This window comes from Seriola aureovittata, chromosome 14 (genome assembly GCF_021018895.1).
Source record: "Seriola aureovittata isolate HTS-2021-v1 ecotype China chromosome 14, ASM2101889v1, whole genome shotgun sequence".
Taxonomy (NCBI): domain Eukaryota; kingdom Metazoa; phylum Chordata; class Actinopteri; order Carangiformes; family Carangidae; genus Seriola; species Seriola aureovittata.
The window spans coordinates 19,530,983-19,555,464 of record NC_079377.1 but is presented as its reverse complement, the minus strand read 5'-3'; the positions used below and the strand labels follow the sequence as shown (position 1 = coordinate 19,555,464).

The window sequence follows — 24,482 nt, the reverse complement described above, 5'->3', positions numbered from 1 at the left end:
GGACTGAGACACGACAACAGGATGCAAGTGAAGGAAACAGGGAAATATTTTAAGGTAATGAAAAGAATCTAATTCCTTTGTGGATACTTAATAGTTATATGAAAATGCATATTGAACCGTTAAATGTTATTATAGGCCTATTTCATTCAATTACAAGGCAGAACATTGTTGTTTGATTTAAAAAATAAGAATAACTTTATTAATTATTCATATTTATTAATCAATATTTTTTTACATTTGTAGATAATTATATATTTACACCAGTAACTCATTACAGTTTTTAAAATGTATTTATAAAAGTGAGCAGCTGATGTTACTGTGAAATGTAGCTTAATGCTACCCTGTGTGCAAGAGTTAGTAGCTAAAGCTAGCCTTGCAATATTCAGAGGTTATGAGAAGCTAAGGCTACCTTTGTAATTGTAAGGCCTAAAGGTGAGCAGCTTATGTTAGCCTAATGTTCAAAGGTAAGCTAATGCTACCCTTGAAATTTCAAAAAGTAGAAGCTAATGCTAGTCTTACAGTCTCCATATCTTAGAAGTTTAGAAGCTAATTATAGCCTTATAATGCCCGATTAAACTTGGCACTGTATTACTTAGCTTCATGCTAACCTAGCCCACAAATTAGTAGCTGATGTTTTCATTTTATCTTACCATTAAATTTATAAAAATGATCAGCTAATGTTACTGGCACTGTGTAGTGACTTCATTGGTTTAATCTGAGCATCTTTGTCCTCTATACTCACCTTGGACTTCAGCAGTTCTAATAGGGGAGGTAGTCAAACACTTCCCTGTTTTATGCTCTAGCATCAATGATGTCACAGGTTATACCGTGACTGTGGGGGTGGTCACAAGTTTAATATACTGTGTTCATAACTGTTTGTGTGATTTGGAGTGATTATACAGTTTGTTTACAATATTATAATTCACGTCTTGTTTGTAATGTTTATGTTTACTGATGAAAAATAACTTTGTCAATCAATCTTTCTAGATGAGATAGACTTGGACCCCGTGAATGAAGTTTGGTTCTGCCCAGGCTAATTGTTAAGTAGAGGAAGGCACTATATAAGCAGTTGCTCTTTCTCACCTGAGAGTGATGGATGTCTGTACAGGTGGGAGCTTTGTGGTGGTCATGATATGCCTAATGCAACTGACTTTATCTTTACCTTGACTTTAATTTTGTGAAACCCATTGTTAGCAGCTGAAATTACTGAACTAATTGAAACCTACCAGCTTTATTTGAATATTATAATCAATGGCCAATTTAGCAGCTAAGGTTACTGACATTTTTTCACATTGCATTCATTTTAGATTCATTATGCTGTTATTTTGTAACCATACATTACTATTAACTTTTTAGTGGGCAAAGCTATAGCAGGTAAAGTAACATTTCACATCAATATTAAATTTGTGATGGCCAGAATTAGCAGATAATCCTTTTCCCTTGAAATTAGATTGTGGAGCCCAAACTTGGCAGCTATAGTAATTGAAAAGTTTTAATTTTCATAGGACAATTATGTTTAATGGCCAAACTATGCAGCTAATATAACATGAGTTTTTCTTCTAATTTTATCATTAGATCTTTGATAACTGTGTGTGTGTGTGTGTGTGTGCGAGAGAAAATTAGTTAACTGTGGTGTTACCTTAACCTTATAGTGAACTCGGTTGTCTTGTGAGGTGAATCAGGTGAATATCATTTGCAATTCTGCCCACAATCAGCCATCATGCTCCCTCTAGCAACCTGGATACTCCTCTGCTTGCCATAAGGCCTGTCTGTTCAGGATATAGGACCTGACTGACAGGCACTGTACAGTGATGTACTAAGGATTACCTTCTGAAGTAAGCCATGTTGCTTAAATTAACAGCCTTTGTGTTAAAGAAAGCCAAGTCAGTTATACTTAAACACACCCACATACACAGAAAAAAAAGGTAAGACTACTTAGTATTTTTTATTAAGAGTAAAAATGTAGTGATCAGATAATTCAGTAATGTGCATTAACAAGGATATTCAATAAATATACATTCCTTTTGTATTTTTAAAGGTATATAAGATTTCATTAATATCATCTCTTGAAAGGCTCGTAGCTACTGTGCACAGGTCATAAAGGCAGGGCATGCAAGCTGCAGTCATGCCAAAAAGATTCAACAGAATAAAGGTATGCAACATTAAAAAGCTTTTACAGTGAGCATCATTGTGTTTAACTATGCAGCTATCTCAAACCCATGTACTTTCCATTTTGACTTCAAGAAAAAGTATCTTTTTCAGTATCAAGTTTACTTTAGTGTCAATGGAAGGATAGACACACAGTCAGTACACAGGTCATAAAGAAACATTCTTTTTTTCTTTTCATTTGCATGTATTGCATGTCCATTGCTGATTTGAAGAACTGCGATACGTCTCCATGGAAAATATGACTTTAAAGGCGTACTCCTGGTCCATGCTAACTGGAAAATAGTCACTGTTTTTCATGATCAAAATAGTTTTTAAACAAATAAACAAGCAAAGTACATGAAGACCTGGGTACAGGGAACATTAGCAGCATTCCTGTTCCAGTATAATAATCTTACACAATAGCAGCATAAAGTAGTGAATCTGACTACAGTCAGATTACAAGCAGTACAGTGTGGGGAAGTAGTGCTTTACAATAAAATGTGGATATTATTATTTCGATAATGCTCTTCAAGTTCTACTCACTCTGTATGGAGAAACTGTGATTGTGTTTGCTTTATACAAGAGATTTATGAATCAGTTTATGGATGGATTAATGGTTATGTGTCACACAGAAAGACAAAGTGTCAGGGCACACATATAGCAGCAAAAAAATATATTTTTAAAGTACGTCAGTTTTTTGCATGTTGGAATTAAACATTTGTTTTTTTATTACGTATGTTTTATACTTCACTGTTTTATTAGCATTGCTTGATTCCATGTTATACTGTATATGTAGTGTTTTTCAAAAATGTATAATTTTGTCATCTCTTGATATCAAGAAACAGTAACTATCAACATATTTTCAGTTCAGACTTTAGCAGGAAAATCATTTATATTCTCCTGTTGCTGCCTTTTATATATTTTATATAAAATATATAAAAGGCAATATATAATTTATATGAACTTTCATATAAACAATTGTAAACCAAGATATATATATATATATATATACTACTTAATCAAGACTGATTTTTAAAAATTAACATGTCATATTGCAGCAGTTAACAGAGTTCTTGTTCTCATGACATCCTCTAGATGGCAGAAGTTATCCATCATAACCAGATTACAATTGTCAAAGGGTGTGTTTCTGACTGCCAAATGTTTGATCCTCCACTGCTATTAGTGGTTCAGCAGCTTGTAACCCGTCTTTACATATATGGAACATATTATGACAGAAATGAGTCTGTGTAGTGGCTTATGTTTAACCTGCTTCACAAACAGAGCAGGCACAACTATACTCTACTGTACTGTATACAATACATATTTGCTCTGAAAACTGGTGAAACACTAGATGATTTCCACTAGAAATCAGGTGTTATAGTATTTTAAGGTGGAAACTAACAATTACATTCATTATTGATTAAGCTGTAACTTACTGATTAGTCGATTGTTTGGTCCATAAAATGTCAGAAAAGTACAAAAAAAACAAAAATCCCATCACAATTTCTCAAAGCCCATGTTTACATATTCAAGTGTCTTGTTGGATCTGATCCATAGATAATCGGTTCGTCAGCTGATTAGCAGAATAGTTGCCAATTAATTTTCTGACTAATTGTTTGAGCTTTGTATTATTTTACCCCATTGACGGTCTGTTTGTCTTTCATTATTACAGCTAAGCTTAGTGCACTGTGATAGCTTCAGTTTACCAGCAGAATGAAATTATTAAATTCCTCCTGCTAATTGAATTCAGACTAAACACTGATTGCACCTGTGCTGCTTTTGTAGTAAAGCACTGACTGTAACACCCTGCAAATTGTTGACGAAGACATCATTATGTAGCTCTCTGGTAATGTTTTCCTGTTTCCTTGATTAATGGCTTTGTAAGGTAAAAATGTTTCTACAATATAAAACCACAACCATTGTTGCTTAAAGTTGCACTCATAGGAGAGAGTGTGTGACATGCAATCATTCAAAATTCAAATGAAAGTTGCTACAAGCTTTCAGTCAAGTGTAAATGACTTGTTCTTTACTGACAATCCTGTATATTAAGATCCAACTGCACATGGTAAAGGTAATATATATTCAGTCACAGGCATGACATTACAGGCCACTATGTCCTTGAGGTTAAACTGCAGCAACTGCAACTGTCAAGCTCTGTTAAAAATTCATTGTATTGATTTGGCTGACAGCAGAGACCCTCTGGCCCCCTCTTGAAAAACTGCTCCCTTAGTATTTGTTCAATAAGTCACAACATTGCATTTGGAAAGATATTATAGATATCCAGTCAATGCTTCTTCTTTTCCCAGGATTTGTGTATGGAAACAGCAATGATTAAATATAAGGACCCGTTCAGATCAATAGCCCCTTCCTCCAGGGAAAAAATATAGTAATGAAGGCTGTAGTCTGCAATTGGCATAGGACATTTGGTATTATGTAATGAACACAGTAAAATAGATGCTTCATCTAATTCAATTATGACCCCAATAAAATAAAATATTTGATGGTCATGTCTTAGGTTGTTTCTAGTGTGTGTAAAATGACAAATTTTTGCTCCTCAGTGTTTGTTTAAAAATCCTTTGCAGGAATCTGTGTAAATAAATATCAAGTCTAAATAATTTTAAGTGGTAAACAGTTCTACATATTTTAACAGAAAAACGTTGTTCTTGTGTCCAGTGACACAGTTGAATAAGTTATTTGGCAGGTCCACATGAGCAGGTTCCATTAATTTAATTACACAGATGTAGCCATTATTAAACTGATTTGGTCTTGGATAAAGATCATAAGTTACTGGTTGTAGTTAATAAGTTTGCAGTACTATTTCAACACGCAGTAACTTACTCAGAATATTTACACAAAGTATCCACTATCAATCTGAGTATGTGAGGAAAGTCAGAGATCCACAACATGAAAAGCTGTGTGGTAAATCTTTCACTTCTTTGGACTGTATCTTAAATGCTACCTATAGCTAGTGTAGCTACATATGCTCAATTGCCTCCCATATCTGCATACGCATGCAGGTGTCATTCCCCCTTTTAAAGGGTGATAAATTAAGACTGCCATAAACAGTTTAAATGACACAATAATTAGGCAATCATTACCTCTGAGAGACCTCAGCAAGGACAGAAAAAAGACTGAATGAATAGTAAGATTGTAATAAGATATTACAGAATATTATCAGTATTTCTTCTTAAGCAAAATGTGATTTCATTCTGAAAGAATCAGTCAAAAGTGCCATACTGCAGAGGAGTGTCCACTTTCCTTCCTGAGTTCTTCCATGTACATTATCAAGTCCCGCAAACCAGATATTACTTAAATTTTCAGATTTTTTGGTTTTCTACAAAATTACAATAATAAAATGCTACAAAGACCCAGGGATGTAAGTCCATCACCACTGGCAGACAGTAGTTTTCCAAACGTATACAGGGAAAAGGAGCCCATCATGCTTTGCGGTCACAGTGATCCATTGAAGATCTCTCTGCTGCCGCTGCTCTCAGATGACTGACTGGGTGGATCCATTGGATTGTCATGGTAACTACCTTTGATTTGTACCTGTCTGGTGTCAAGGTGACTTATTTTGACTTGTCCCCTCTCTTGATAACTGTCTATAATTGGCAGCAGTCCATTTTCAATGCCTTGGGGACTCATTTTGCTCAGTCTATCATCATGGTGCTTTGTTTTCACAGCCGCCTGCCCATCATCTTTGTGACTGTTTCTCATTGGTGCAGGTCCGTTATCGTGCTGGCCTGTTCTGATAGGCACTGGTCCATTGTCTATGTGGCTGGCTTTTACTGGCACCAGCCTGTTGATCTGGTGCTTGTTGCAAACAGGGATCTTATTGGCCTGCAGGGAGCGGGTGTAACGTGAAAACCAGTCCCTGTCAAACGCAGCCCGTAGCTGCTCCACCACTGTGGCGTTCCTCTCGTCAATACCCTCTGACTGGCTGATCACCAAGCCTGCTCCTGCATTGAAGGTAAACTCATTCCCCACCCAGTCAAGGTTACCTGTTATGGCACAGAGGAGGAAACAAATAAGTGAGCACAGTTTTACTTTTCACTTGTTTCTATGTGCTTACAGTCTTTACGCTAAACTAGGCTAATCTCTTCCCATCTCTACCTCCATAGTTAATGTAGAGAATTCATAGTGATATTAATCTTCTTAGAAACTGTACTTCCCAAAATGCTGAACTATCCCCTTAAGACCACTGAAAATGAGATCTGCATGAAGTGAACAGAGGTGTTAACAGAGGACACAGTCATTAAGTCTAGTCGATGAGCTCACCTAAATATATGGCTCGGTCTGTCACCATAAACCTGTTGTGGTTTATTCCCTGGAGAGTGCCATCCCTCTGCACTCTGGGGTTGAAGAACTTCTACACACACACACAAACACACACACAGCTGCTGTGAGAACTGATAAAGTGTATCTTAGAGTTGTTAACAGTAGTGGCCTTGTACTTACAGCTTCCAGTGAGCAGTTGTCCTGCTCCATACAGAGACTCCTCAGGGACCAGATGAAGTTGAAAGTAAGTGGTTGAGTCTCTTCCCAGCAACTTATCAGCAAACGAACCCGCACTTTCCTCAGGATCAGAGCCTCCCGGATAAGGCCGTCGATACGAGACCAGTACCTTGGCACAGATACAGACACACACACTCAACTGCTGGAACACAGCCAGATGGACATGCAGGCATACACAGAGTTTAATCACGTGAATCAAAGGAAGGCATTCAGACTTTTGATGATAAATAATTCCAAAGAAAGCGACTCTTGCAGTGGCAGAGTGGTTCTAACTTGTGGGCGTTGCTGCTGAGGAGAGGCAGGTAGTCGATGATGGAGATGTAAATGAAATGGCGGGCTTCTTGGATGACCCAGGAAATGGCTTCCAGATCACTGCTACGGTCTTTGGGGATGAAAACATCTGGCGAGCTCTGTCAACAGAAGAGCAAAGGCAGCGAAGACAATCAGGAAGTGTTGGTGTTGGGTGATAAGATGATGCACAACCAGGGACTGTTTACTCCTCTCTGAAAAAATACACATGGAAAAGTTGTCACAGATGTTTATTACAACAATGATGTTAACCCACAAAGGACAGAATTACCATCATGACCATTAACACTTATCACCATAACAACCATCTCAGCTCTCATCATCATTATTGTTCACCTAAAGGACAATTGGCTGGACAGTCTGTAACAAATTTACAGAGGTCCTGACGGCTCGTTTTAAGGCACAGTTTCTGTATATGGGCTGTGAACATTTCTCTGTAGACTGAGCACTTTGAATATGAATATAGCACCTAGACCTGTTATAAACAAGATAAGACATGGAAATCTCACTTCATACAATATGGGACCTTTAAGAATTGTAAGGATCTGTCCAATGGTGAGTGGAAACAAAAGGGCATCTGGTCTATTCTTCACTTGCGGATGATGTTGGTGCTCTTTAAGAACATGACACTTTCATTAAGATGTATTATCTCAGCTGCTCAATTAGACAGTTCACCTCTGTTATAAGGGCATTAATTACTGCTGTAATTCATCTTGTGAAAGACTCTTTAACTCAAACAAGGATTGCAGCTATGCTACCACCTCTAACCATAGATACCTACAAGAAATGGAATAATCAAATCATTAAATAACTACTCAAATACATTTAGATTCTAAATCAGTTGTACACCTGTAATGAAATCCTACACAAATACTTCAAGTAAATGTTATTTATGTGTTTTGTAAAATATTGCTTAAGCTAGTCAACATTTTTACTCTTTTTGCATGTATGTGTATTTGCAGATTTTGAAAAGACTTTGACGACTGGATCTCCATGGTCACCTGCTTGTCCCAGATATTTCTCTAAAAGAGAAAAGTACAAGAATGATGGATTTCTGTAACCTAGCAACCTGTTTATTTCGGCAAAATATTATATAAACAAAGGTCGATTTTTATGTTCACCTTCTTTTGGAGCACATTCTGGTGAACTTTTGTTGCATCCGAAGTCTCTTGAGTATATGGAGGCGAAGTGTGGAGTGCGACTGTGCATGTTGTGGAACCTTTTCTGCGCCTACTGTGATTATATGGGTTTTCTTTTCTTTCTTTTTTGTGGTTACTTGTGTGTCTGTTCTGTTCAGCTGCATTAGACCTGGAGACGAGCTCTGTCTTTTTGATTGTATGAACTTGGGAGTTCAACAAAAGTGGAAATAATTGGTTAGACTTGTGTTAACAGGTGCCGCACAGGTGAAACAAATTTCACTAACGACGACTCAGTTCCATTAAATGTCCCAGCGAGCCGGCATGCACAACACTGAAACGCTGAAACTAGCTCAACTACATGGCAGTTGTATTAATGTTATCATTTACACCAAGGCATGTCAAAATTTTTCAATACCAATAAGGTGCTTTCCTGATTCAAGATGTCAAAATGTTGTGAAAAAGGATTTTATTTCTCCACAACTGAAATACAGACTTGTCCACAAAATCAGAAAAATTGAGCCAAACACTGAAGCTCGTTTTTCAACAGTCAACAATTCCTGTCACTGAATTATATGAGCCACCACTTAAATGTAATGTATCTTTGAGTGTAATCTATGGAATGAAATTGAATGCTATTGTCTAATATCATCAGTCTCTGGTTTACTAGGTAAACTTGAGGTTGTAAAGTATAAATATAGACCACAAATACTAAACACTGTTTGCATAGTCAAGGAGGAAACTCAAGAAAATGACAGATGTCTTATATGTTAAACAATCACTTAAATGTTTGTTTTTGAAATCTAACTCTTTTATACAAGCCTGCCTCCTTTACTTGTGCCATTAGTACAAGGTGTCTTTTATATTATGTGTTGGCACGTTAACCTTGTCCTTGATGTATCCACAAAGAATTTCCACCCGGTAAAAGAATTGCTGTGACTAATGTACCACACAAACAATGACTTACAGAGATGTAGGCCTGAGCCTTGGTGCTGTTGAGAGTGAACTCCAGAGGTGTGTTCTTGTTGAATAAAGCAAAGAGGCGCTTGGACCAGAAGGAAGGGATGAAGTCTTTATACTGGAGCCCCCAGTACAGACTGAACACTCTGTGGAGGTCCAGAGCCAGACAGCTGCAGTTGTATACCAACACACCCAGCTCCTTCCTCTGGAAAACAAACAAAACTTCTGTTAGACCAACTTTAGCATGGACACAGCCCACATTTACATCCATATCTTCATAATTATCCTGAACATTATCATCATTACTTTCACCATCATTGAGAAAAATGCTCAACCATCGTTACAGCAAGTTACAGGGTTCTTCTACAGTGCTTCCTCTCTCTGCTCTCATTTTTCTTTCTTTGCCTGCTGCAGAATTTTCATTTCAAAGAGGCACTTCTCCATCTCAGCCTCTCAGCTTCTAAATTGCCTCCTCTGTCTTTCATTTCCTCCACACATTCATTCTCTCCCTGCAGTGTTTACGAGAGCAAAGTATAAAGCTCAGATCCCACTCACTAAAGTCTTACTTAACACGGCCTCTTTTGTCTCCCTCAAAACATACCAACATGTGATCTGAAAAAGCTAAAAATACAGTCCATAATGTGACTTTTCATTTGACTTTCACAGTCATTCATGAAAATAACATTTGATATCTGTCATTCGATTCTGGCCTCTGGAGGCGTGTTGCTTCCACTTAGTGTGTCTGCTGAAGGCAAAAACAAACAAATGGCCTATGTCTGCAGTTGTGCATATAGCTGCAAGAATTTTTAAGTAAATTACCAATAATTAATAGTGGTTGGTGAAATGGAATTCTTTAAGAATTACAATCAGGTGTACAGTATAAAACACATATGTCCAAATAAAGTTTGATTTTTTGTTGGCCATCTTGAGCTCCTTCACTTCATCTTCCCCTTGTATCTTTAGGCACCTAAATATAGATGAAGCTGCCTAACAAACGGGACTACACTTCAATGAACCAAAGATAACCAGCTTTGAAGATGGAGATGAAAGAATGGCCACTTTCTATTTTTGGATGCCATCACCTTACATGCCCTTACTTAATGCTCCCATGCATCCACTCTATGACTTTTTGAAGAGGAGGCACTGACATGTAACTCATGCATAATATAAGATGACTATCTGTACAAATTTTTTTTTTGATAGGGCTCATAACTTTTACATGAATGCAATGCTGCATATGGTGCAGTTTGGACCCCTCAACTAAACCCTCTATCTAAAAACATGTAAACATCACCACAGAGTAAAAACTTAAAGCAAAGCCCTTATTTAGTGATTGTCCATGGCACACAGACTGTATATGTTATATAATCTGTCTGCATAAGTTATTTTAGATGCTGCAGATTTCAAGAGGAATTTCAAATAAAATGCTGTACGTTTGAGTCTGAGCCAGTAAAAAAGGCTAATCAAAGCACTTCACATTAGGGAATACACGACTTGTTATGTAATTAAATCTCATGTAAATCTGTAAAGATGGATACAAAATGACAACACATGGTTTAAACTGTAATTGTAACAATTTGCATTAGATTATTCTTAAAAGATGAATGACAGAGTGAGCTCTGTCATTCATGTTTTGTGTGTGTGTATATGAATATGTTTAAGTATAAATGTGAGTGAAGGACTACAGTATGTGCGTTTCTGTGTGTATTCTGTAATGTGTGGTGTTTTTTTTAGATACTGTGGCCAGGGATCTCCAGTCCATGCTGGCGCTGCCGATGTAGAAATGTCTCCTGTCGACCACCCAGAAGGAGGAGAGGAGTTGGCCTTTGGTCAGCGCTGTCATGTTCACATAGTGGACCTCAGCATCTAGAAATGGAGAGAAAGTGAAGCAGAGATGTCAGGAAACAGACAAAAGGCGGCAAGAAGAAAAACAAAGAGGCTGAAATAAAGTGACTTGTATGTGAGACAAGGAGAGGGATAAAAAGAGATCAGACCACAGACAGAAAGACACAAAGGCAGATGAGAGGAAAGATGGAAAGTGAGTGAGAGACTGAAAGGACTGAGGAGGACAAATGGGGAGAGGGGACAGTCAGCAGACTAAACAGACAGAGCTAAGCTGCAGCATGTTTGAACACAAACAGACACACAGAATGTATAATACAGTGAGAGTGAGCGCTGACTGTGTCTGGCGAGCATCTTGAGCTCTGTCGAGTCAATCATCCCGCTGGAGATCTTCAGCTGGATTCCTTTTGCTTTTAGCCCCTGCAGCCTGGACAGCAGAGCCCTGCCCTGAGGCAAACACACCAACAAATCACCACTGTCACATGAAATACATGCAGTGTGTATTCAGGCAAGACTCTTGTTTAGTTTTTGGATTTTCGTTAATATTGTGACATCATCAGATGTCATTTATGTGCTATTTTTGTGCTACATTTCCCATGGATCACTTATCTGCACCCGGCCGCTGTGATGTCTTGTTTCTATTTTTGGTGGATTCATTTTGATGAAGTATTCATGTTTGTGGGTGACACTCTTCTTTGTTTGTTCAGCCAGACTTCTGCTCTTTCTAACAGCACATCTTTAAAATATCCATAAACTATGTATACTGATTCACTCTTGTATATCACAGCAGTTATTTATGTGCAAATGTCAGAGGTTATTTTGAAGTACAAGAGTGAAACAAAGCTTTCACTTAAGCTATCCCACAATGGTTTATCTTAAGAGCTAAAGTGGGATTTTAAAGTTTTGATAAAACTGACATGAATTTGGTAAACTGGATTCCATTTCAATACCCAAAAGAAATGTCTAATATTTTATTCTGTCAGTAAAGATTTCTTTACACCAAACCCTGCCAGAAGAGACATGGTTGATATCGGAAAGTTTGTTGTTTCATAACATATTGGAATTTTATAGAATGACTGTTCCTGCTGCTTTGGCAGGAAGCTTGCGTTACAAACTAGGGATGTAGAGATTGAAAGACATGGGAAATTTCCTAGCAGTGTGTGTCTAATAAATTCTACTATTTACTGTAGCTGCATCGTGGGAAATGCAGGATCCAGTGTTTCTGAGGCTGGAATAGCTCTGCCTGAACCAGACAAACACAGGCTCTGCTGCCTGAATTTTGATGATTCCCCTTCAAGACTATATCTAGTAAGTCCCTCAGTTTTATGGAAGTTGTATTGCCCTGTAAAGTTTACAATATAATCTTATGTGTTGCAGTAAATAGACATTCCTAAGCTTGTATTCATTCCAAGACAAAGTCCTCCATTGGGTGATATTAATGAGTTTAGTATCAGGGTTTTATGCAGAAAACTTTGCAAGTTAGAGATGAGTCAAAGAAGCCTGAGCAAATCAAAATACCATTTAATGTCTTTGCAGATATAGTCAGCAGCCACAGGAAACTCTCTTGAATTCCTTCCACTTTTTATGATTTGAGGCGATGTAGCTGACAGTTAAACTTGTGGGTGTCACAGGATTGAGTTGCCACACAGAACTGACAGTGATCCTTCTCAATGTGCCTTCACAAAAATATCAAGGACACAAACAGACGTGCAGTGCACATGGCTGCTACAAGAGCATCTCCACCTCCACCCCTTGTAGCTTTGCCTTTATCGTATATTAAATTTCCTGGTCCAGCCTCCCTCCTGATGAGGTGTCTTTTTTTGGCAACTGTTTGCAGACAGATTGCTGCAGGCTGAAAGGCCATTAGCTCTTCTCTGCTCTGAGGCCTCTGAAGGAGCTTTCCAATCAACAGCCTCTGGCTTTCATTAGATATGAAAAATATAAAGTGTGTGTGTGTGTGTGTGTGTGTGTGTGTGTGTGTGTGTGTGTGTGTGTGTGTGTGTGAGTGTGTGTGTGTGAACTGAAAGTCATATACCAATGACAAACATCCAGTTCAAATCCAAAATGAATAGCTCGCTTCAAGCAGCCAGAAAATAGTCCAGACTTGCATTTGACCATCAAGTACAATCTTAAAAGGACAGTTATTGATTTCCCACTTTGGGGATCATTTGTGGCTGTTCACTGACATCACACTGTCATTTGGTCTACTTTGACATTATTGTCTGTCTTGGCAGAAGAAGAAATATCTTTTAGTTGAATGACTTCTGTGTGTAAACCCGATTACTTGGTGCATTCTGGGAAGCTTTCACTACTTTGTCTTATGGCAGTGTCAAGTTGGTTGGTTGGTTGTCATGTTAGATATGTATGAGATGTTAATAGTACCACCAAAGAATGATTTCACAGCTAAACTTCTCAGGTGTTTTTTTTTAAATTGCTGTTCAACAAGCAAAATGATGCATTATTTCACAAACAAGCAAAAATTAGAGAATATTCTCAATAAAAAACATTCTTTTTTTCCTTAATTCCTGTCACATTAATCATCTCATGACCCCAGATTTATCTTATGACCATTTATAGTTCGACTTTGAAAAGCTGCGAGAGTAAAATCCTGCACTTTTATGCTTCATTAACAATCTAATAATGTTGTATAATCTAATAATGATAATATATCACATACAGGGGCCGTTTTTATGCAGAGTGAATACAATGAATTATCATTTATTATACTGTCTTACTTTACCATTTTGCTGATAATACTTTGTGCTACTAAGGTAAGAGAGTATTTTCACATTGTTGCATTGGTGCTTTGACTGAAATAAAGGATCGGAGCACTTCTTCCTCTACAACTGATTATTAAGTAGGAGAGGTGAAGAGGCCAATTCATGCAAAGACACAGAAGAGGAGACAGACAAAAGGTAAAAACAGGCACAAAATTTAAATAAACTTCAGAGTCAAGTCTCTGTAGGCTTGCTCTGGTTTTACCTGTCTGGCAGCCGGCTGGAAGCTGGATTCATAATCAGAGGAGTTGAGGAGCCACAGCGGGGAAACTATCTCTACGACCCGGATAGCTCGGTCCAGTAGGTTGTACAGCCCCACTGAGAGAGGCACGTGGGATGTACCATTGTCCAAGAAGGAGATGTCTTCTGGGATGTTCTCAACAAGCACTGCTCTGTAGAGAATAGTGAGAAAAAACTGAGCAAAGAAGCTTTAAAGGTGCATTAAAAAAGGCTGCAAAAATCCAAAAATGCATCATTAGGCCAGGCCATAGAGACCTGTTAATGGAAAAACGCAGAAAAAATTAAGATGTGGTTCATTGTCTTTCACAAAGCAATTATGTGTTTGCATTAGTGGCAAAATTATTATGAGCTTCAGTGCGACTGAAATGAGGTTATATTCTTTCTCACCTCAGTAAAATCTACTCCATGACAAATTAGCTAAAAGCGCACTTCTTCCACTTTCTCTGGATCGTTAGCCTAATGAGACAAATCAAGATTTCTACACCACCATGCTCTTACCATCATTAAATCTTGTACAGGTTTCCTCTGGCAAGGGCCGAGAATAAGTGAAGGTTGACGTTCAGAGCTGTCAGCAGTGAAGATTCAATTTCACCTAGTCAGGGGAACGGGATGCATTTTTGCTGTATTCTTGTTGGTTTCTCATATACACTACTCCCTATGCTATCACATGGTGCATTTTAATGTCATCATCAGCAGTCTGGAGCAATATACTGTAGTTTCAGCAGGCATTGTATATGAATAATACAATTAAATCACAAACAATGGCAATAAAAATTGACTTCACGTCAGATTCAGTGGATTGCATGAAGAACAGAATATCTGCATCCGTGAGTTCTGCTGAACAATTCAGTGCAGTCAGGTATTTCTCTTTATAATAAAACTGTACCATTAACCTGAATGTTAAATGATGTGGAAAATGTTCTCAGTGATAGCTGTTTTGCTTTTTAATGTTTTGTATACATCACTGTGAATATCCCTGCATTTCCTGTCACGGTGTAATGTCAAGTTATCTGGCTAACCGAGACTCTCTGCTCTCCCTAATGTATTTCCAGTTCCCACTTTACCCCATCGGGATGCCTGAAAACGACAGGGGCATTACCGCTGGAGTCAACAAATTAAATTACCCATGGCAGCCCTAGATCTGCAGCCACACGGAACCAGGCTATTAACAAGCTCCAACACTCACTGCATTCTCCCTGTATCTGGCTTAGGCATCGATTTCCACCAACTGGATCTTAACAGACACACAAAAAAAAGGGGAGAGGGAGATCGGCAAGGGTGAGCAGCTCAGATGTAAATCCTGCAGCACCTCTGTGACTGATTATTAAGTCTCTGGATAAAATGCTATCCAAGAAACTAGCAAAGCCACTTATTCACTTGCATGTGATTGGTTTGGTGGCCCGGTAAGTTGAGCGTGGACCTAATATGACAAACATTATTTGCTCATCACTAAGTCATGGTGAAAGTGTGCATGGTGGCAGTGAAGCAAGGAATATGCCAAGTATAATCTTATACCTTAGGACTCTTATTAAACAGAACATCATTTTAGTCCAATCAACATTATTCAAGCACAACCATTAATCTCATCAGTGCAGACATGGACAGAATGATATCATGACTGAAATTCAATTTGCTGGTTGGTGGTTGGTTTCCTGGTCTCTAACTCCTGATAGACATGTGTGTCTCCTCAGCTGCGAAATGCTCCATTATGTTCCCCAGCTGGTCGCTAACTTTGCGTGTGTGCCCTTTGTTGCTGGGCAGGTAGTGTGCAGTGGGCTTATCTGAAATTGCACAATTGCAATTGACATAACACACAGTCATTTGATCCACTGTGGATATAACAATATTGATTAGTGCAGCTGGTGTGGAGTGTTTTCGTTGTGCTTGTGTGTTGATTGTTCTTCTTAGCCGGCTGGTAAAATGTGAGTTTCTATGAACTGGTGAAAAACAAGATTAATTCTCCCTGGTTTTTTAAACTTCTGGCTATGAAACATTAGGGGAGTCTGTCCTGGTGGACTCTCTGGTGAGTGCTCTGTAATAACGAATAGATCTTAGCAAACGGACCAGTCAGCGCACAGGGTCAGCCAAAGTGTGACAGCTCAGGGTCTAGCGAGTGCATCACTCAAGGGCACACTGGCGGGAGCATGTGCTGCAGGTGATAATGTACTGGCATTGCATCGAGAGGCAAGTTGCCAGCTGCACAGTATTCCTGGCTAAAGTAAAGCTGGGTCAGGTTTTGGAACGTGGCCAAGGGTCAAACTATAGGACTCACACCCTCTGTGATGATAACATGCTAATTTCTGCTCATGAATATGCCGATCAATATGTTTATTGAAGCAGAGTTTGGGAGAGTCACAAGTAAAGTCGGTTCATATGTCACTGGGGTTTTTTATTCTGGTGGACTGGTGGTTCTTCCATTTGTCAGACACACAGTTTGAAGACTGAACCCTGAGAGTGAGTGAAATGAAGAATGAAGAGTGAAAATACAAAAGGAAACTAATACAGTGAAGATTGACGGTCATACGTTGTAGACTATTTTTCTTTGTTGTGAAAGGACAGCAGAAAGTAGGACAGCTCCAGTAAACACCTGACGATGAAGAAAAACAAGAATGGATGGAAAACAGATTGAATAGGAGAGTTAATCTTATTCTGAAGGAAATCCTCTCAGTCCACTCTAATGGCTTTGAGGTATGATGAATGGTGATTCTGAGACTGTTCAAGCAGCCAGACAGATTTTGGTAGTCAAAGAAGAGAAAGCAGGGACGCAGCGGTTATTTCTGCCTGCAAAGGATTCATTGATTTCATGCAGTCAGTGGTGTCCCCTCCGTTGTAACTCATCTGCGGACTCATGGGTGTGATTCAGCCTTAGCAGCCGATAAGTGGTGTAAACCAAATGGGGTGTTTGTGCTTACATGAAACAGCAAGACAGCGACAGAGAGCGAGAGAGAGAGAGAGAGAGTGTGAGCACAGTTGGATCACTTAAATTTATTCTGGTATGATTAACTCATGATGTTTTATTCCATTACAAAGCTGTCACTGCTGAGGTAAGTTCACAGGTTAAATAAACAGTAAACATCATATAAAAATCACTCAAGTGTGTCAGGATAATGTATGTTATAATCCCAATTACTTGATACTGTGTGCCTGTTACTGTGCTTAGAGAAAAAATCAGAGCGACGTAGTCAGCTCCTGACATCTGATATAAATTACCCTCCCTCTCATAAGCTGCCCTGAGCTCCGGGTGTACAGCAACGAGAACATTAATATGGGTACCACAGGACCTGCTGCAGTTCTGCTTCCAGCATGAGATTCATTTTAAAGGCAAATGTTGAGTCCCATGTTTCATCAGGTCTACCGAAACACTGTTTATACGGTAAACATGCTTACTATGTAAATTTCAAACCGCTATCTGAAAGTTCAACCACACTGAAGCCTCTGTGTTTAATGCAAATGAATGTAGACTACAAGTACTTAGTTAATTAAATTGTTCCTTGTCTGTCACAACTGCTGTTCCCAGACATGACTGATGGCTAATAGTTTGCTTTGACTGATCTGCCTCATCATTTTCCAGACCTGTTAAGCTCCTACACTGTAGCTACAGGATGATGTTCCACATGCTGGTTGCTGAGTCTCAGACACGCCATCCGCAAGCGACTGTCACTCCACAGTGTCCTGCCTCATCCAAGAGAGCTGTTTGATTAGTTTGGTTGCCTAGTTTCTGTGGCTTGTACAGTTGTTTTCCTCTGACCATTCTGTCAGTAGTTTTTATTGTTTTGTGTTGGCCTCAGCAAAGATCTAAATTAGGTTTTTGAAGTCTGAAATTGTGTTCTGTTCTTTGCCTTGGAGCTGCAGCTGCACCCGTTCCTTTTAAGTTCGAACTTATTCAAGTTGTCATCTAGGTGTTTACTATGTGGAGAGATTAGTTGTTACTAAATACTGACACCAAAATGTCAGGTGTAATTGTTGCATCATTAACTGAACTCGCCAGCTTAACTGACAAACCTTACGTCAGCTCGACTTGTTCAGATTGGAGAGTAAAAGTGGTAAAATTCAAAATGATCAACATATCTGCCGTGAAATGTTGTTTAATAATGATGTTAACTGTGAAAATTGTGTTAAATTATCAGAAAAAATATTCTCCAGATACATTAGCACTCTCTCTAAACTGCCTGAATACTACCCACTCTGAAACACACAAATATTCACTAGCAACCAATTTACACATTACTCATGTCTTAGCTAAGACATATTTTAAACTTTAAAGGTGCATCCCAACTCCCTCATCATCACTCATTTAAGGACTGTACTTACTAACTCAGTGTTGGATTTAGAAATCGAAGCAAAACATTCGAACAAAGACTTTTTGAGTATTTGAGACAATGCACCGAAATCCAATTAACTGTTTTACATCGAGTATCTATGCAGTCGGTAAGAAGGCCATGTCAGTGTACTGAGCAGTATAGTCCTGCTTACTGTGACTGTCTAATTTTACTATCACACATAATGTACACAGTACTGTTTCATGTCTTTATACTCACCTGTTTTCTTACGTCTATTCAACAAAACAAGATAAGCTGCAGGAACCACCCATTATAAAATACTGATGGGAGGACGGCACATTTGCTCTCAGAAATGTTTTGAAATCTTGTATCCTGCAGCAGCCGCCTGCTCAGGAGGTGCTGAAAGCTCCACAGATTCTAAGGATAAGTTAAGTCTGGCCTTCCAAGCATGGTTTCTGTTATTCCAGACGGCAGCTGAAGATCAATACTAACCTGCTCATCAGCCGTCTGACGCCAGGCAATTACACATGTACATGAGGGATATGTCGGACTGGCATTTGGATGAAATCAGATGACAGGGTATAAGCTGTTCCCACTTTGCTACAACAACCAAGCAACGCACACAGCTGTAAGCTTAAGAGGAATCATGTTGTACTGCAGTCAAGTTGTTCACCCTCAGTGGGAAAAATATCAATCAAATTGATGATATGTTTGATAGTTCTGCCAGGCAAAGACATGAAGCAAGAATCTGGACCAGGGGGAGATTTTTTTTTTGACTTTGTAGATGCACAAAAGCATCAACCTATGTCAGGTCTCCTGTCCTTGAATTGCAAACTTAAGCATAATTCATTATGCAGGCAAAAACAGATATAAGGGAAATCTACACAACAAAACAACCAGCTGTGTGTGACATTTCTAAATTACAACATCACAAACAAAAAAGCTGCTGAGTCATTATGTGGGATGCTAAAAGGCTCAGAAAGAGCTTTTTTTTTTCCTGTGAGAGGAGAGTAATGGCTGCAAGGCACCACAGCAAACCAGTGTGCAGTAATTAGATTATTCAGTAAGAAAAGTTTTGGATTTCATTTTAAGTTCATCACTGGATCATTTTCAAAGTATGAACACTTGTGTTGGAAATGACACATACATTTCCTTTGATGAATTGTGAGTACCTTTAGGAATTTAAGTGAGCATGAGCAGGGCTCGCTGCACCCTATTATGAATGTACCAGTCTCATAGTAATCTACCACTTTCTCAGTGGAAATTGCTTTGAGCGAAATACCTTAGGAAATCATTAATTATATTACACTTGCACACCTTATAGCACTTTCAAATGATGCATGTCACATTAAAACTTCATCATTAAGTTTATGGGATATATATAACTGTGCAAACTTGGAAATCTGACAGCACACATTTCTGATATTTGTTTGGAGTTAAGTCTGGAACTGACAAGGCCCCCATCATCCCAGACAGCACGACAATAACAGCTGATGAATCTATTCATCTCTCACTCATTCCAACTGCAAATCTACCCCGATATCCTCCTCTTCTTCTCCCTCCATCTGGTTCACCCATGCTCCCCATCATCCCTCCCCCAGCCTCTCATTTATCTCTCATTCTACCCCCAAGCTCCAGGAGTCCTTCAGAGGAGGAGAGGAGTCCAATTCAGCTTCACAAGTTGCCGGACAGAGTTCTCTGGAACGCTGTTAAATGGCTAATTTGAAGAAGAAGAGGGAGAGAGAAGATGGACACAGACGTAATAAAAGAGAAAAACGGAAGTAATTCAGGGCTGAATAGTAAATTGAATGATAAGAGTCTAATGGAACCAGTAGGAATTGGAGACTAGGAGAACGGGGACTGCTGTATCAGCCAAATGACTGCTGATCAACCAGTTTCACTCTGGACCACCAGGACACACTGCAGTGGTTTTCAGGCTTTTTCGTCTGGGGACTCACTTTCTATAAAACTTAGACTGTAGAAACTTGCTATAGTCTGGTATAAAGTAACTTTCAGAACAGCCTGGTCATCACTTCAGGGTGGTGAGGGTGGCTACAATAGGATCAGGTTGAGGGAACACAGATTTGTTATGTGTTTTTGCTGCTATGAGAGGTCTGCAGCCTCTAAACTGCAGTTTATAATCATTTGTTTCTAGCAATGGAGGCTGGAACACACAAAATAAGCGTTACAGAAAACTGGGTTTTATTCATAGAAACTACTGACACCAATGGCATAAATTAGAGGTCAACCATAGATTTACAGTATTACAATTAATTACTTTTAACGCTTGTGGGAAATGCCATGAAATAGAATAGACTGTTCACAAATGTGTCCACACAAAGACCATAACTTGTGTTGAGGGGTCCATGGATGACAAACTGTACGTTTGTGGTTCTGCATTTCTCACCTGCAGTTCTTGCTGCAGTTGTCCTCTGTGATCCCGTCTTCGTCCTCACCCCAAACGTCCACAGCTGAGAAAATCAGCGCCACCAGTACGGCGAAGCAGCACACCAAGGCGAAGATCACGATGCACTTTTGCTGAGACTGCAAGAAAGAGAAGGAAAGCAACATTGATTTCCAAGGTGTATTTTCTACTCTTCAACACTACTGTAAAAACAAGGCCAAAGTGCCCCAACCTCGGCTCCCATTAGCTGGGTGCTCTGGTTGACACGTCTCCTGATTTAATGCACACCTCAGCAGGTCATAACATGATACAGATGGGAATTTAACACAAACATGTAGAAGGGCCCTGTATGACCTCACAAATTCAGCCTTTCATATACAGAACATGAGGAATGAGAAGAAAGGACAGAGGAAAGAAAGAGAGTAGAGACTAATGAGACAGAAAAGCAAGAGCGAAAACAACGCGATCAATAGAATCTGAACTAAAAGAAAACAACACTTTGTTTGGCATTGGTCTCATTTTAGCCATTAACATTGGATAATTGGATAAAATCCAAATGTTCCCATATGTTAGAGAAGGAAGTAAGGGTCACTGTGTTCTATAAGGAAGGTGAAGATGTGAAAGAGACAAATTCACAGCTGTTATACATCCAGCAGCTCGCTTCAGTCCATCTGCTTACAGAGAATGTGACCCACAAGTCGACTAACCATGGTTTTTACTGTCACACCTCACCACTCAGTGTAATTGATCAATAAATATCCCACCTATGTGAAAACCCTGAAAATGACTTGATTAATAAATGAGATTTTTATCCGATTACACAGTGAATGAATGTGGTTATAATTATATTTCTATTTTCTTTTATTCATAAAAATGTAAAGGTTGCTGTCTGCACAAAAATCTACTTTCTGCAGCTTCAGTAAAGAAATCTCAGGGTTTGTGTCAGCATTGCTTTGTTTATTTTTATGTTAATCTTCATGATTAACATAAAAATGTGTCTCAACTATTGGTGACCAATTATATGACAGAAAACACTGGAACTCATCAGCCAAGTCATCCTTCCACCTGCAAGAGGAAGTGTTCCTGCCTCTTACTACGACTATACCCTTGGGGATTTGTAGACATTTCGAGGCAAAGATAGCAAAGAATCGTGCAAAGGTCTCTGTTGCATTGTGTCATCCTAGAAGAGCAAACATACCCGTAGGACACTAAACAAAGGCTTTAGGCTACAGCCTACGGATATGGCTTTTTTTTTTTTGCATTTACAGCAGTTTTGGCATGTGACAGTTCAAGCATTTAACCAAGTCTTTCTCTAACCTGAACCAAATGCTTTGAGTACCTAAGTGTAACCATAAAAACATGAATGAATTCTGCTGCAGTTGCTATGGGCACATATAGAGAAAACAGTCAGTCGTTGTTTTGATATTGATATTTGGTGTTAGATATGTTCTGTGTGAGCAATTTATGACTTTGCAGATTCATGCAGGTTCATTAACAACATTTCCTCATTATGTTGATAAAAAACAGAATTTGGTCTGCATTACATATCAAAACAAGTTCAAATCAGTATCATGTAAATGTAATTTTCTGTTTGTTTTCAAACCAGACATTTTGACTTGATATAACTAATAACATAAATTATAGTTGTTTTTCCTGCTCTATCATGTCAAAATGTCTGCTGTGAAAAAGGCCTATTAAATATCTCTGCTTGAGACTTGTGTATTGATTACTACTTGATACTGCAGTCATTACGTTAGTCAGTGGCGTAAAGACAGAAGCTTTCACATTGTTTTGGTCATAACACAACATCTTGTTCCTACATTCAGAAGGTAAACAGCATCATTTGCTATCGTTATTTTAACATTATGTAGTATTTATTTCACTATATTTAAGTTTTTAAATATAATGATTTGAAGTCAACACCACAGTACACTAAGTGTATCTATTGTCGACTCAGGGTGTCCTCACTCATGCTTTCAATATAAGGAGCTGCTAATGTACAATAGATTTGACACAGTTGCTGGGAAACGCCCCAGCTATTTGTAAAACAATAATAAACGTATCCTGATCCGTTTGAAAAGTGCAAGAAGAGCCAAAACTAATTATCCTTTAACACAGCAGATCATTAGCACAGTCAGCTAGACTCATTATCCCGGCAGAGAAACCCATATCATACATCACTGACCTCTGTGAGCCATACAAACACAAAGCCTGGGTTATTTTAATGCGTTTCTGGTAGCTGAAGACATCCATGCCCATAGGTTCTATTGTGGGAACTAAATTAATCTAGAAGTCAGTCAATGGAGTGTCCCCAGTGGACCACAGAGACACTGGCAGAGATAGTCAGCTTCACATTCTCATCCTCACACGACCATCTGTGTGAGCCGATTTCTGACTTGGTAATAGTGTTTTCTACGTCTTGGCAGCGCTGGTGGATGGAATATTATTCCTATATGTGCAGCCGCAGTCTGCTCAACCAGCTTGTTTTTGCTGATGTAGCTCATGTTGGCGCAAAAGCTACCTTAAAGCGTGACAGCAGCATGAAGGTTAAAGTGAATGACCTGCTGACCGTGAGCCAACTGGTTCACATCCACAGACTTGATTGGAAAAATGTAGGTGAGGGGGGAAAGAGAAAGAAACATTCGTTTCTGCCTCTCCTACCATTAAAAAAACCCAGGCACTTAATAAAAGCATACTCTGCAAACACTCACAGGGTAAATTGAGGTTAAATCAAAACTGCCACTCATGTGTTAGACCTTGTGCCACATGTATTGAAATAAAAGGAAGTACAGATGAAGGGTTACCTGCACGAAAATCAAACACTGCATGCCTCTCACATTTCACATGTGGCCGGATGTGTATGAGCATAATGGCAGATATATAAAGAGATCAGACTCAAAGTGTGCACTAGGGACAGTGTTACCTGACACTGGAGCACGGTTATGGATCAATACACCTTCAATTACAGGAAGCGGTCGGCCTCACAGTAACTGCTTAGAAATACAAAGACTCTGTTTAAATGTAATGGTAAAAAGCAAATGCAGGAAAAAGTAACGGCTACTAGTTTGTCATTTTTCAGTGCTGTGAGCACCACACACAAAAATTATTTTAGCTCAATTGTACATAGGTTGTGATGGAAATCTTGATCCTACAGAGTGTATGTGTCTGTCTGTAATTTGGGTGAACTGACCCTTTAACAATGCAAATCTGTGGCAAAACACTGCTGCATAGCCTTGGCATATTGTTGCCTCACTGCTAACTGAGCACTGCGACAGTTACTCAGTATCATCACCAAAACAATAACTAAATAAAACATCTGAATCCCACTTGACTCTTTTTCTAAACTAACGTCTACAAACTTTATTTTTTTCCTGTGTCAGTGCTTTTAAAAGACAATTAATTACAGTGGCGCATGTTAGAAAATTCCAATTTTCTACCAGAAGCAAAGCTAGTCTTGAGTGACTTGCAAAGGAAGAGTCATAAATAACATGATTTAGAGAGACTGCTCACCAACTGTTTTAAAAAGCTCTCCAGAGTCCATCTAAAAAAGACTGTGCAAGGTGGATGGCACCATGCCAGACTCTCACACACACAAAAAAACAAATGCACACTCACTGCTACTGTCTCTCTGCTTGCACATAAACATGACAGACAGAGGTGAAGGCCAGGCCATGGAGGCTGGATGTTTAAATATCCTCAGATCAGAGGGAGAGGTTTAAAACAGAGGCTGTCTGCCCTTCTCTCTGCAGCTCTCTGCCAAACCTCTCAGTTGTTTAAACTCTGCTCTTCGCTATGCTGAAGGACGCACATTCTGCTCATCTACAAGTGAGATAGAAAATGTACTTCACAGAGTTTGAGAACAGTCAGTGTG

The 24,482-nt window shown here is 38.9% G+C and overlaps 1 protein-coding gene across 2 annotated transcripts in view; it reads right to left on the bottom strand.

Moving 5' to 3' along the window:
- Positions 1-1,920: 1,920 nt before the first annotated feature.
- The window catches only part of LOC130181835 (inactive phospholipase D5-like), a 60,927-nt gene continuing 38,365 nt past the window's right edge, over positions 1,921-24,482 (bottom strand). For both annotated transcript variants that reach the window (XM_056396288.1, XM_056396289.1), the window contains exons 2-10: positions 20,615-20,751; positions 13,893-14,079; positions 11,249-11,357; positions 10,807-10,934; positions 9,076-9,273; positions 6,937-7,073; positions 6,607-6,772; positions 6,427-6,517; positions 1,921-6,149 (exon numbers count right to left, since the gene is read on the bottom strand). In XM_056396288.1, coding sequence (XP_056252263.1) covers positions 5,599-6,149; positions 6,427-6,517; positions 6,607-6,772; positions 6,937-7,073; positions 9,076-9,273; positions 10,807-10,934; positions 11,249-11,357; positions 13,893-14,079; positions 20,615-20,751 — 1,704 coding nt within the window. In that variant the 3' untranslated portion in view covers positions 1,921-5,598. The remainder of the gene's footprint in view (positions 6,150-6,426; positions 6,518-6,606; positions 6,773-6,936; positions 7,074-9,075; positions 9,274-10,806; positions 10,935-11,248; positions 11,358-13,892; positions 14,080-20,614; positions 20,752-24,482) is intronic.